The 14,776-nt window shown below is 41.6% G+C and overlaps 1 protein-coding gene across 9 annotated transcripts in view; it reads left to right on the plus strand.

Annotated features, from left to right (window-relative positions):
• Positions 1-14,776, plus strand: part of MYH10 (myosin heavy chain 10) — a 133,757-nt gene that overhangs the window by 27,572 nt on the left and 91,409 nt on the right. For all 9 annotated transcript variants that reach the window (XM_074320490.1, XM_074320489.1, XM_019745120.2 and 6 more), the window contains exon 4: positions 2,786-2,813. In XM_074320490.1, the coding sequence (XP_074176591.1) occupies positions 2,786-2,813 (28 nt within the window). The remainder of the gene's footprint in view (positions 1-2,785; positions 2,814-14,776) is intronic.

Consider the following 14,776-nt stretch of genomic DNA (forward strand, 5'->3'; position numbering starts at 1 on the left):
TCTGTTTTCCTATTTCATTGATTTCAGTTCTTCGCCATTTTCTTCCTTTTACTTATTTTGGGTTTGATTTCCTCTCTTCTAGTGTTTTAAGGTAGGGGTTGAGGTCATTGATTTGTAACCATTTTCACTGTTGGAAATACAATTTAATTCAACATGGATTTATTGAGTACCTTCATAAATGGTATGTAATTCTGGAGAGTTGCTTTGGAAAATGGGCTATCAAATGAGTCCCTAGTCTTTAGGCTAGTTGCAATTTTGGAAGTAAAATTGTTTCCCTTAAATATCAGTATAAGGCTTTGTTTGGTTACATTTGTAGGTTTTTAGAGATAAGTTTATTGTAAACTGTTGCAGTGCTGAAGCTGGTCCTTGAAGGATGTATTCAGTGTAGCAGAAGGCAGGAGTCATATAGTCACAGCCGGAGAGAATCCTGGTGGTCATGAAGCCCATTCCGCTATTGTATTGATAGTGAAACTGAGGCCCGAAGGCAGTACATACTAGACAGACAAAAAAGGAGACTAGATAAGTCTCACTAGAAGAGAGTCATTTTGTTTTGTTTTTGGTTGGGTGGGGGAGTGGGAAGCATGGGGGCAATAAAGTATGGAATAGATTGGAAGGGTTGATTATGGTAGAGTAGGCCTCAAATATCAGACAATGATAGTGTGTACAGAAGCAAGAAGAAAGCCGTCCTGAATGGATTAGGAGGCCATTTAATTTTGGTTACTTTTGTGTGTGTGTGTCTGTGTGTTTGGGTTTCATGTGTAAACCAGTTCAAAAAAGCCATAAAAAAGAAAAAAAGCTTGACGTAGTGGAGTTCTATAGAAATTGCTCAAACCAGGAAAATTTAGGGGTCTGAGGGTTCATATTTAGAGTGAATAAGCAAAGACTTGTTAAAACCTAGTTTTATAGGTAAAGAACTGGAAACCAGCAAGGAATCAGTGCCGCATTTATAGATACTAGTTTGCGGCAGAGCTGAAACTAGAACAAAAGATTCCAGTTCCCACCACCCTGCCGGTGCCCGGTGTGGTACCTAGCACTGAGTTTCTCTCAGCACAACTAAGGCTAACAGTTAATTCTGGCAATAAAGAAATAAGACAGTCTCTGATCTCGGGTAGCGCGTTCTACTGGGCAGGCAATTGGCGGTCTTGTTTGTCTAACTCAGAAGTATGGTTAAAAGAAGGAAACAGTGAGGTACCTGAAGGAGTGTCTGGAAAGGTTCCCCCGAGGAGATACAGCTGAGCTGAGCAGGAAAGGACACTTGGAGATATCCAAGTAGTTGTGGATCTGGAAGGAGCGTGTCAAAGAAAGGATATGGCATGACCTCTGGAAAAGTGAACACAGGGGGCAGACATCAGCTGTGTACCATGAATGCGGCCAATGGCAGCCAGAAGGAGGCTAAGACAGCAGTCAGGAGCTACAGGCATACCTCACTTTATTGCGCTGGGCTTTGTTGTGCTTCACAGATGTTGCGTTTTTTACAAATTGAAGGCAAGACCCTCCACCAGCAAAAAGATTACCACTCACTTACTGCAGTGCTCACTTTATTGTGGTAGTCTGGAACCGAACCCGCAATATCTCCGAGGTGTGCCTGTATTAGGAATTAAATTAGGTTTGAGGGGCTGGGCAGTATTTATACATATAATATAGGAATGGATTTGTGTATTTTACTAATATTATATGACATAGTGAATAAACTATTTCTCTTTCACAAATGTTACTTATGCCTGAACTACTGTGAGATCCTCGTGGAGCACCTGAGGGCATCCACCTTTGAGCACCTGAGGGCATTCACCAGAGAGAAAGCACGGGGAGGGACAAAAACGCTACCTGGGCCAGGCCCCATGACCACAATTCCTTTTGAAGCAATGGCAAACTTGGGTAGTAGTGTTGAGAACACAGGGTACTAGAGGCAGACCCAGCTCGTTCCCACCCCAGCATCATTGCCCCTCAGTAGTTGTGTGACTTGGGAGGATCACCTGACCTCCCCAGGGAACAATTTCCCATCTAAAATAGAGATAATGGTGCTCGTAAGTGATTGGAAATCATGCATCCTACACTGGTGGTTCTGTCCATGGGCTAGACGTGGGTTTGAATTTCACCTTTTCATTTGAAAAATTGAGTTGAATACTTAAATCACTGATGACTTTAAAATCATTAGATTTTTTTCATTGTGCATTCTTCCTTATATTTTTGTATATATTACATTTTGACTTGAGACAGTGGCTAAACTTCATATAGATGTTTATCTTCCTTCAGCGTCCTTTGCTACTCAGTGTTTGATACTAGTTTTTTTCTTCTTCTTTGAGGTCAAATTAATAGTGATTCTTCTCTGGTCGTGGGTATTCTTGAAGCCATTCTGAAAGGCGTTGATCTTCCAAACCTGGCCCTGCCTCAGAATCACCTAGGGAACTTATTTAAAAGTGGGATTTTTCCATCCCTATCCTCCCTGAAAATGATTGAGTAAAGGTGTAGCTCCGTGAAGTACATTGTTGTAAAACTTCCCAGCTGAGTTTGATAAGCAGCAGGGTTGAGAATCAAGGTTGATGAGGCATATAAAGCCTTCTAAGCCTGGGTTGTTATTTACTCCCAGAGAATCTGTCATGAGAATAAGAGAACTTGGCTGGATTTAGGACTGTGTAATAGGGTTGGTGAAAAGTTAACTTGGCCTGAAAGGAGTGGAGTTACTAATATTTTATAGGCTATTACTGCAACTTTATTGTATCAAATATTTTTAAAACCAGGCAAATGGTCACTTTCTTTTTTTTGTTTGTTTTGTTTTGTTTTATAGATCGTGAGGACCAGTCAATTCTTTGCACGTAAGTAAACGTTGATTTTTCACATTTGTTTTTGATTCTGTTGGAAAGTAAAGCAATTCACTTTTTGTATGGAGGGAGGGGATAAAGTAGAGCAGTAATTTTTAAGAGTTTGATGTAAACCTTGTAGTTATGATTTTAAGACTAAGATACTATAAATTGCTTAAATTTGGTATTACTGTTTGGTTGTCAAACTGGGCTTTTCACTCATTTCATAATGTTAATCTGTGAAACTTACATCTTTAGTTTGTATGTCCAAGTGTTGACCTACTGAATGTTTCAGTAATTTATCCATGTTACCCAGTAGACATTATTATTATGTGCCTTGGGTACTGTGTGCTAAGTACTAGAGTCAAGCTGGAATAAAACAATATCCATGGAAGGAAATGATTAGATTTGCACATTAGAAAGACCACTTTGGCTATAGTGTGAAAAATGGATTGGAAGAAGAGTTAAAACAGGAAGAGCAGTGAGAAAAATGTTCGGTTATCTATAAGGTAAGAGCTAGTAGTGACTTCAGGTAGAGAACTGGTCACGAACCTAGACAGAAGTGGATGAATTTAAGTGGTATTCAGTTTAGGAGACAGACTCACCAGGACTTGGTCATTTATATGCCAAGAAAGAGGAGCTAAGAGAGGATTTCAGGATGTCTCCTGACGTGGGAAGGTAGGGAGGAGAACAGATTTGGAGTGGAAGATGATGAGTTTGGTTGAGGACACATTGATTTAAAGGTGCCTATGGCTCATCTATGTGGAGCTGTCCACTAGGCTATTGGCTATGTGTATGTGGAGCTCGGGAGGGAGGAAGAGAGACAGAGAGAAAGAGAGCTCTGCCAGCAATGCAGATTTGGTGAGTCAGCAGCCTAGATAATAGTGGAAGCCATGCCAGTGAGTGAGATTGTCTTAGAAGAATGTGTTGAGAAAGAAGGCAGAGTATGCAATCCTGAGGAAAAATGACACCGAAGAGTCCGGCAAAGGACGAGTTGCTGCAACGACGGCTAAAAATGATCCACCATAGGGGCATGAGGAAGGCAAGAGGGTATGGTGACAACAGCAGCCAAGGGGAGAGCGATAATTCAAGAAAGAGGGAGTGGTCAGCATATTAGTTGCTGTTGAGATTCAGGGACATATACAGAAATGTGCATAGGACTTAGCAGGGGAGCATGGAAGGTGGTGGCAGTGGGCTGGGGAGGGAGGGAGAAGCCAGATAGCAATTTGAGAAATGAAGGGGAAGTAGAAAGTTTTTTTAAAACACCAAAAAGCCACTTTCAAATAGTTGGAGAAAGTGAAAACAGTAGTACAGTCATACCTCAAAGGTCTTGTGGGTTCCGTTCCAAACCACTGCAATAAAGCAAGTATCGCAATGAAGCGAGTTGTAATCTTTTTCCTAGTGGAGGGTCTTGTGTTCAGTTTGTGTAAAACTTGACACCTGTGAAGCGTGAGGACGTGAAGTGCAGTAAAACAGGTAAGCTTGTAGTCATACAATAGTAAGAGAAGGAGAGAGAATTTTTGTTGTTATTGGTGGTGTTTTAATGTGGGAGAGAGTAAATGCTGATGAGAGGGAGGCAGAGGCAGGAAGGGGACAACTGAGGAGCAAGGAAGGCGGGGAGATCAGAGCACAGGTGGGTGTCCGGGCGGGGCGTGGATGTGGGACAGGTGACTCCGACAGGTCAGGAAGACAGGCAAGTCCTGATACGGGTACGTAGGGGTCGGGAGGGGGATTGAGAAAGTCCTTATCTAATGGTTTCTCTCTTCTATGAACATTTGATATCTAATAAGCAGGGGAAGGAGTGGCAGACTGGGTTTGAGTCGAGGAGAGGTAGAAACAGCTGGTACTAGTCTGCTTTGTTGTATAAATTTCTTCTAGCGTTGTTTAGCCTCTGGGTTACATAAATTAGCTTTTCCTAAACGACAAACCACCCTGAGATTTAATGGCTTAAAACAGTTTTCCCAGGGATTGTGTGGGGCTCAGATGGGCGGTTCTGCGGATCTGGGTCAGGCTGAGCTGTCTCACCTGGGGCTCCCTCCTGCATCTGTCACCTGCTGGGGCTGACTGACTGTTGGCTGGAGCACCTTGGTTTCTTCCTTCCCCAAGCATCCCCTCGTTGTCCAGCTGGCTAGCCCTGGTTTTAATATGGTGGCGTGATTCTAACAGCGGCAAGAGAGCAAGCTCCAATGTGTAACTGTTGTTCAAGTTTCTGATTGTGTCACATGTACTGCTGTTCCATTTCCAAGCTAGACACATGGCCAAGCCAGGGTCAGTGCCCTGGGGGTAGATACAGCAAGGTGTGAAACAGTTGGGGCCATTGCTTAGACAGTCCACCCAGAGGGTGTGGAATGGAACCAGATCCAATCCAGTCAAGGTGGAACAGTTGCAGTTTTTGCAAATGGGTACAAATGAAAGACAGTGGAACACGAGAATTGAGGATATTGGCAAGAGAAACGGTCATGATGGACATGGGATATGGGCAAAGAGGAGGGTTTTGATAGGGAGCAAGTGGATGGGTCAAAGAACTAGAGGTCTTGATGAAATGGAACAGATAACCCTGGGGGTACTGGAGTGTCAGAGCAGAAAGAGTAGGCAGTATGACCACAGACGATGAGATGGTAACCCCTAGGGTGTGGCCACAGCAGTGGGGAGCTGACGAAGAGAGGTAGGAGGAGGTCATCAGGTTAAGGATGGTAAGGAGCCACGGGGCCTGGAGTTTGGGATGTGTCATTCACGAGGAGAAGCGGGGCTTGGCGACTTGCACAGGAGGGCACTGAGTGCAATGGCCACGGGGGAGCCCTTCAATGCTAAGTTATTTCGCTTAGAGGAATGTTCTTTATTCTGAGATAATATCCTTCCCACTTTTTTGGGAATAAAAAGTGCTTTCTTTTTTGAAACTATACTGGAGGGTTTTTCTGTTTGTGTTTAATGATCTTACTGGTCAAAATAAACCCAAATGTGAGAAATGCTGCTACTGCTTTATGTGATATCAGAGAGGAGAGGACTTTATGAGAAGAGGGTCTGGAAACAGCATTATGGAGAGTGAGCAGGATGCCTGACCTTCTTCCTGACTCGTGTGTGTGTGAGTGATGTGGGAGAAAGGGTGCTGCTCACCAGAGAAAGTTGCCCTGGGTAGATCCAGGGCTGAGTAAGGCTCGCGGGAGGGAGTGTTCAGTGAAAAGGCTGAGGATGCCGGTCACTCTGCTCACCATGGGATGGGGTCCCAGCGTGTTCAGAGGAAACAGTGTGGCGGGGAGCAGAACACAATCAGGTTTCGTATCAGGAGAAAGAAAGCACAGTGTGAGAGCAGAGTGTCAGAATGGAAAGTGACCAGAGGAACTGATGTTGGGCAGTGGACAGGGGTGTGGGGGTACAAGACTGAAGGATTCCCAAAAGAGTTCATCTCTGAGCCCCTGGTAGATACAGGAGAGGACTTGGGCCTTTGGGGGGCAGCAACCGTGGGTGATACTTCCTGGATCCCAGGGGATTCCTCAGCGCACGTGGGCCGGCACGCAACCAGATTAGCTTCTAGACCCTCATCCTTGTCACGATCCCTGGGAGCTTCTTAGAGAATCAGTCTGCCAGGTGGACAGGGGTGGTCCGATGAACCTTTCAGGCCAAGAGGCCAGCAGATGAGAAATAGCAGCAGGCAACTTGCAAGTAATTTGATATTACTGCAACATCAGATGTCAAGTGGGGAATAAATGCCAATTTAAACCCAACATGCTTAAAAATTAACCTTTATTCCTATACAAACAAGACGTGTCTCCCAATTGCCTTATTTCTGTCATCAACACTGTGTTTCAGGACCCAAGTCTTAAAATCTCAGTCTGCTTTGACTCCTCCCTCTTTTCCATACCCCAGTTTCTAGTTAGTCACCTCATTTGACATTTCTTCTTTCTGTCTTGTCCTACCGAGCCTGGCCCATCAGCTAACGTCCGGCCCATGTGGGTGGGTCCTGGCTGACTTCCTTGCCTTTGGCTTCTTCCTCCCTCCGGGAAGGAAATGTGCTCACTTTGAATCCCACCTATACAGCAAGTTCCAACCCACGTTGATTTGCTGTCATCGTCAGGTGCTTTTTCATATAAATTGCAATTCATTCCTTATTTGGGTCATGTGTATCTTATTTTACAATTCGCTGGGAAGCTAGGAACTGGGACTTAATCTGGATTGCTTTTTAATTATCCCCTGACAACTTGGCACCCTGTTCTGAATGTAGTATGTAATTAGGAAATGGATAATATTTCAAACAAAAGAATGAATCTCTTAAGTAGGAACTAAGAAAACAGGCTTAAGTATAGATTAGGTAGGAAGTTTTAGAAACGGATGATATTATATGTATTTTCAAAGAATAAAGTCTTTCTGACACCATTTTTAAAAGACGTTTTATTTTGAAACTTCAAACCTATACAAAAATAGGATAGTATGTGACCCCTATATATCCATGTCCCAGCTTCAATCATTTTAAAATTTTTACCACATTTTTTAACTTCATTTTTTACTTTTAACCTTTGCTGATGCATTTCCCCAAGTTTTTATTTTAAAAAATTCAAACCTGAATTTTACTGAAAAGTTGAAAGAATGGTACTTTAAATGCCCACATACCATTCACTCAAAATTGTCAGTTCTCTCTACACACACAGGCACTTTTTTAAACCATTTGCAAGTCAATTGCAGACATGCCAACACTTTACCCCTAAATACTTAAGAACAAGGATGTTCCCACACTACCACAGGTCATTGTCACACTTACGATGAATTGCTTTGATTCAGTAATATCATCTAATATAGAATCCATATTCAAATTTCTATAATAGTCCTCAAAGTTACCTGTTGCAAGTCAGTTCTGACATTGACTTCCCAGGGCATACTCCTCTACGTGACACCAGCCACAAGCTCAGGCCAGGGGCACTTCTGACAAAGTCACACAATTTTTTTTTTAAAGATTTTACTGGGGAGGGGGAACAGAACCTTATTGGGGAATAGTGTGTTTTTCCCAGGGCCCATGAGCTCCAAGTCAAGTTGTTGTCCTTTCAGTCTTAGTTGTGGAGGGCACAGCTCAGCTCCAAGTACAGTTGCCGTTTCAGTCTAGAAACGCAGCCCACTATCCCTTGCGGGAGTCGAACCGGCAACCTTGTTGTTAAGAGCTCACGCTCTAACCAACTGAGCCATCCAGCCGCCCCTCCGGCAGCTCAGCGGCAGCTCGTTGTCTTCATTCTAGTTGCGGAGGGCGCAGCTCCCTGGCCCATGTGGGAATAGAACCAGCAACCCTGCTACTCAAAGCTCATGCTCTAACCAACTGAGCCATCCAGCCAACCCTAAAGTCACACAGATTTGGTGGTTGCCACTACCCCCTCAGAGTCAATAATTCTCTAGAATGACAAATCAGAGTCAGCCAAAAAGAGAGACGCATATGGTGAGGTCTGGGAGTTCCCAAAGACACAGTTTCCTTGTCTTCTGGACACTTCCCCTCCCAGCACATCAGTGTATCACCAACCTGGAGGCTCACCTGAGCTTCGAAGTCCAGAGTTTTTATTGGGTTTCGTTGTGTAGGCATGATTGATTGAATCACTGGCCACATGATTGAATTCAGTCTCTAGTCCTCGCTCCCCTCCCAAGAGGTTGGGCTGATACCACATGGTTCATGGGCTCAAGCTTCTAATCACCCTTTTGGTCTTCCAGCCTGGCCAGTCCCCAGCCTGGAACTCTAGATACCAACTCTGAGTCACCTCGTTAGCATAAACTGTCAGGGCTCATGTGAACAACAAAGATGGTCCAAAGACTTAGAGGTTCCCTCTCAGAAACCAGGGATGAAGACCAGCCAAATTCTTTACTGTCCATCATGAATTAACAGAGTAAAGATAACCAGAATCTAGTCACTGAAACTCTCCATGAAATGAGCGTAAGTGAGCTACATGCTTCTGCTCATGAGCTAGGGAGGAGTAGAACTTGTACGTTATCCTTCTGCAGTGTCGCAATCGGGGTAACCCTACGTACAGTAAGCAGGGGCCAGGTGCAGGGCACCTACTCTCCTCTGGGTGGTTTGGGAGCTTGGATAACCATATTTTATAAGGACTTTTTGGAAGCAGCAAACACTTGGGGAGGGAATGAGTGCTGTTTGACAGAACAAAAGGTTAATGAGCACTAATTTACTTTTGTCACCAAGAATGACCATTACAGGCACTGACACTTGTAATTAAGTGGTTATTGTAATTTTAGACTGATGTTTATCATAAATTAATAGGCTTGGATTTATAAGGTAAGTCTCCTAGTGGCTGGTTATCTCTTCTTGGGTACAGAGTAGCTCTCATCAAGCGCCATGTTTGTTTTGTTTTGTTTTTCCTTCCCTCCCTCCCTCCCTCCGTTCCTCCTTCCCTCCCTCCCTCCCTCCCTCCCTTCCTTCCTTTTTCTTTCCTTCAACTTTTCTGAACATCTTAATATGAATATTTTCATATAAAACAAAGTTGAAAGAACTTTGCAGTGAAGACCCATATAACCACCACCTAGATTCTACCATTAATATTTTACTGTACTTTCTTTATTATATATTGATCTGTTAATCCCTCTATCCATCCACCAGTCCATTTTATTGTTTATTGGGAGGAAATCTTTTCCAACTTGGGTCTAGTGGTTAGGGGTCTGCATATTAACTGACAATAGACAGATTAACAGGAGAAAAGATAAGGTTTATTTACATGTGCATGTGGGAGTACTTGGTGATGAGTAACTTGCTGAATAATCAGAAATAAAAGTCTTATACTATATACTAACCTTGACAAAAAAGGGGGGAATGGGAGCATTAGGGCTTTGAGAGAAAATACGGAGGGTTCTACTGGGTTTTATGGTGCTAATGGAAATTAAATTTGCACGCTGTGGTGCTAAGGGTCAGTCTTTCCCATCAGGAAATTCCTGTGATAGGGCGTCAGTGGCCACTGCATTTTCAGGAGGCTCTGCTTACGGTTAGATAACGTTTCTTTCTGTGGCTGCTGATTGTTCAGATGTTTTCAGTTTGAATTTTCATTCCATTTTGATCTATTTTCATTCCACTATTAATCTCTTAATTTGATGCATTTCAAATTAAATTGTAGACATTGTACATTTCCCCTTAAATAACTTCAGCATACATAACATTAACTAAAGTCCAGAATTTACATCTTTATCTCTTGAGACAAAATGTACATATAATGAAATGCACAAATCTTAAGTGTACATGTGCTGAGTTATTTGTGTAACCTAAACCCCTATCAAGATAGAGAACATTACTGTTCTCTAGAAGGCTACCTCTTCCCTCTGGTATCCTTCTAGCAAATCCCTACCCTCACTTCTTCTAGTGTCATCATATTTTCTTAATTCTTAAATACCACTGGTTATGATATTTAATAACAGCTTTTTGTTTATATCTATCATGAACTATGAGGTGTGATCAAAATATATGGTGCATGTTTAAATTTTGAAAAATTATTACAGTAAAAGGCATTGCCATTAATATCCCCTCAGAATACGCCCCCTCACTTCAAACACACTTACTTATCCCATCCTTCTTGCCACTTTCTGAAGCAGTTCTGGAAGTCTTCTTTTATGAGTGTCTTCAGTTGCGCAGTCGTGGTTGCCTCAGTGTCCTGAACCATTTCGAAACGTTTACCTTTCATGGTCATTTTGACTTTGAGGAAGAGCCAGAAGTCGCCTGGTGCCAGATCCGGTGAATAAGTGGATGAGGACACACCGTAATGTTTTTATTTGACAGAAATTGCCGTACCAGAAGCGATGTGTGACACGGAGCGTTGTCATGATGGAGGATGATTTACAGCACACTTTAAAACACACCTTCTCTCAACCGTAGCTCACACCCGATTGATTGCACCAAACAAGTTGAAACTTGTCACACACTGTTACTAATGTGGCTTCTCTTGTTGAAGATCCCTGCCTTTCTGTTGAATGGCGCTCGGCAGCAGCATTTACCACATTTTTTTTTGTTTTATTTCTTCCCTTTCATCTTTATTGGTCTTTCATTTTGCCAAAGCTTCTTTCTGCTTCTCTAATGATATTACTCTACACTCTAAGCTGCTTCAGCTTTCATGTACAAGCATATACATCAGACATAGACTAAAACAAGAAAACATTTCTTGGATTAAAATGAAACCAAAGAAGTCTTAGTCTCACAAAAGGACTTGGTTATATCCTGGACTTGGTTGCTCTGTAATAGTTTAATACACCATATTTTTTAAATCACACCTGTACATTGTGACTTGAGAAATACGAAAATATGAAACAATGTATCCTAGGTTTAGGGACATATGATATGTTCTGTGGTGCCTTTGAGGACCCACTAAATAAAGAATTCCAAGAGTGTATAACTGGTATCTTCTTAAATTTAGTACATAGCTGACCTAATTAAGGTTTCTGTGTGAGAATAACTGTTTAGTCAATTTTATTTAGTAGTTATTTTATAATCAGTGCCTATGTTTATGTGGTATTTTAAAGAGAAAATACAGTTGGAACCAACATTTTTTAAAAATCAGTATTTAACTAGTTTGATAGCTTCTGTTTAAGCTTTACTTTTTTAGTCATTTACTCTCTAATTTACTTTTACCCCAAAAGGATGAACATGTAATTTACCCTCTGGCCTCATCAGCCTACAACTCCCCAACTAGCCTTTATTTCTGCAGACTCAGGCCAGGCAATATGAGCTCCCACTTAAGGATCCAAGCCTCCTGCTAAGTCATTATTCTAGTATCCTGCCCAGTTCTTTGGTGAAGACACTCAGGATTTCCTTTATCATGAGAGAGCAGAGTCTTTCACACTTGTAATCCCTGTAATTGGAAGTGAAATCCTGTTAACAGTGTAATCCTCATGTTGACTTTCCTTCTCATTAGAATTAAAATTGACAATAGTCACACTTGGTGAGGAATTTACTCTGTTCTCTAAGCCCCCCTTTTAAAGAGTACTATATTTAAATTTTATGACTAACTTCTGGTTAATGCAAGTTTTTCTCTTTTTAAGTATACTTAAATGTAATGTAACAACTGTAAAACAATGGTTGTTTCACATCAGCCTTCTGTCAGGATGTGACAATAGATTTTTTTTTTAAGGAATTTTATGTATCATATACAAATCTACATTAAATGGCAATGACCAAGCCAGTCTGGATTTAGAACAGTTGATTCTTGCTATGAGTAATATACCTTAAAAGTTTTAAGATAATCAAATCAATAGAATTGATTAAATAGCTAAGGCAACCCCGAAATAGACCCATAAATGTCAGCTGATCTTGACAGAGGATCAAAGGCAATACAATGCAGCAAAGATAGTCTCTCTGACAAATGGTGCTGAAACAACTAGGCATCCGTTACCGGCATTGGGGTTCTTGGGTTCCCCAGGATAGAAATCGAGAGGAAACCCCAGAAAAATTTCCAGACAAATTTTGTTAAGCTTATGCTCGAGCCCAAGGGAGGTAGCACAGAGGAGAAGTTCCTCCCAACTGACTCTGGGGCTGGCTCTCTTTGGCTGCCTTTATAAAGTAGGGACAAAGCAGGCTTTTTGAAAGTGGCCCCCTTTTTTTAAAAGGTGGGTTGTCTTTCCCGGCTACATTGCCTGGTAACTGCGCCTGCGTCGTGGGGGCGAGATGATGGACTGCTCATTATCACCACCCCAGGAAGGTCGTATAGAGGTCAAACCTTGATCAGCTACGCTTGTGGTTTCGACATCTGTATGGAAGTAAAGGGTTAGAAGGGAGATAATAATCAGCTATTTCTGCATTGATGTGGAGGGGGTGATGGGGTGGTGGCGTTCTTGTGGTCAGCTTGTCCAGCATGCCTCCTGGCCATCTGGCATTCCTTTGGCCCCAGGCCTAAGTCCCGATGCTTTCTCACATCCACATGCCAAAAAATGAATCTAGACCCACACCTTACACCCTTCCCAAAAATGAACACACAATGGATCATAGACTTAAATGGAAAGCTATAAAGCTTCTAGAAGATAAAATAGGAGAAATCCTAGATGCCTTTTTTGATACAACAGCAAAGGCACAATCCATGAAAGAAATAATTGATAAGCTGGACTTCATTAAAATTAAAAACTTCTGCTCTGCAAAAGACAATGTCAAGAGAGCAAAAAGATAGGCTACAGACTGGGAGAAAATATTTGCAAAAGATAACATCTGGTAAAGGACTGTTATCCAAAATATACAAAGAACTCTTAAAACTCAGTAAGAAAACAACCCAATTAAAAAATGGCCAATGACCTTTACAGACACCTCACCAAAGAAGATAATACAGACAGCAAAAAAGCGTGAAAAGATGTTCTATATCATATATCATCACCCCTGCACAGCTACTAGCATTGCCAAAACTGGAACATTAACCACACCAAGTGCTGACGAAGGTGTAGAGCAGCAAGAATTCTCATTCATCGTTGGTAGGAATGCAAAATGGCACAGTCACTTTAGAAGACAATTTGGTGGTTTCTTACAAAACTGAATCTACTCTTACGGTATAATTCAGCAATCTAACTCCTTGGTATTTACCCAAAGGAGCTGAACATTTAAGTCCACACAAAAACTTACACACAAAAGTTTATAGCAGTTTGGTTCATAATTGCCAAAATTTGGAAGCAACCAAGATGTCCTTCAGTAGGTAAACGGATAAACAAACTGTAGTACGTCCAGACAGTGGAATAGGATTCAGGGCTAAAAAGAAATGAGCTGTCAAGCCGCGAAAAGACATGGAAGAACCTTAAATGCATATGACTACGTGAAAGAAGCCAATCTAAGAAGACTACGTACTGTATGATTCCAACTATATGACATTCTGAAAAAGACAAAACCATAGAGACAATAAGTTGCTCAGTGGTTGCCAGGGGGTGGTAAGAGGAAGAGACGAATAGGCAGGGCACAGAGGGTTTTTAAGGAAGTGGAAACACTGTATTACACTATAATAGTAGATATAAGTCACTATGCATTTGTCTAAACTCATAGAATGTACAACACCCAGAATGAACCCTAATGTAAACTGTGTACTTTGGATTCATCCTGGGTAAAAAAAAAAAATGTACCATTCTGGTGAATGATGTTGATAGTGGGGCTCTCCATGGGGCTGAGGGATCAGAGGGTATCTGGGAAATCTCTGTATCTTCTTCTCAATTGTGTTATAAACCTAAAAGTGCTGTAAAAAAATTACGTCTTAAAAAAATAGCTAAGGCAACAATGTGGTGTAGTTGGTGTCATTGTGTTGTCAGATAGGGGTCTGGTTTTCTTTCTTGTCCCAGGTCTCCGTGAACTAGCTCTGTGACCCTAGGTCAGACAGCTTTTTTAGACCTCAATTTGCTTTTCTAATGACTTTGTTTTAGATGTCCTCAAGTGTGAAAACTGGAAATTTTTAGATTATTGTAGCTGTGTCTCAATGATAGCTATGTTATTGGGGGGAGGGGAGTATGCATATCAATTTGTAATTAGAAGTTTAAAATATTCTAGGTAAAGCTGCCAGGAAAGGAAACTAACATCTTTGCAAATGTTATCTCCATTAATCTTTGCAAACACTCTTATTATCTTCATTTACTTGTCACATTAAACAGGGCTGGTGCTAGCAAGTGTGATGGAAGACTTGAACCCAAGCCTATCTTGATCATAAAATCTGCTCTTCCTAGTAAGCTGTTTTCTAACAGAACAGAATTTTGAAACTATAGGAAATTGACTGTTTTATATATAAATGTTGAAGTAATACGTATGTGTTGTTTTTCAAATTGAGGTTATCTAAAGCAAAAACTTCAGGCAAAGGTGTTTTTGAAGCTAGACTGAATTTGGTGTTACAACTAGCCAGAGAGAATAAAAACAAAACCATTTGAGATCTGGGAAAGGGTTTCTCACTGGGGAAACAAACACCTATGGTCCAGAAGGGATTCAGAAAAAGATCCCAGAATCAATCGTATATTAATGATCTGCTTCACTGCTTCTTACCACTCTTGTTTTGTTGTTGCTGTTGTTT

The sequence above is a fragment of the Rhinolophus sinicus genome, linkage group LG15 (genome assembly GCF_036562045.2).
Source record: "Rhinolophus sinicus isolate RSC01 linkage group LG15, ASM3656204v1, whole genome shotgun sequence".
NCBI lineage: Eukaryota > Metazoa > Chordata > Mammalia > Chiroptera > Rhinolophidae > Rhinolophus > Rhinolophus sinicus.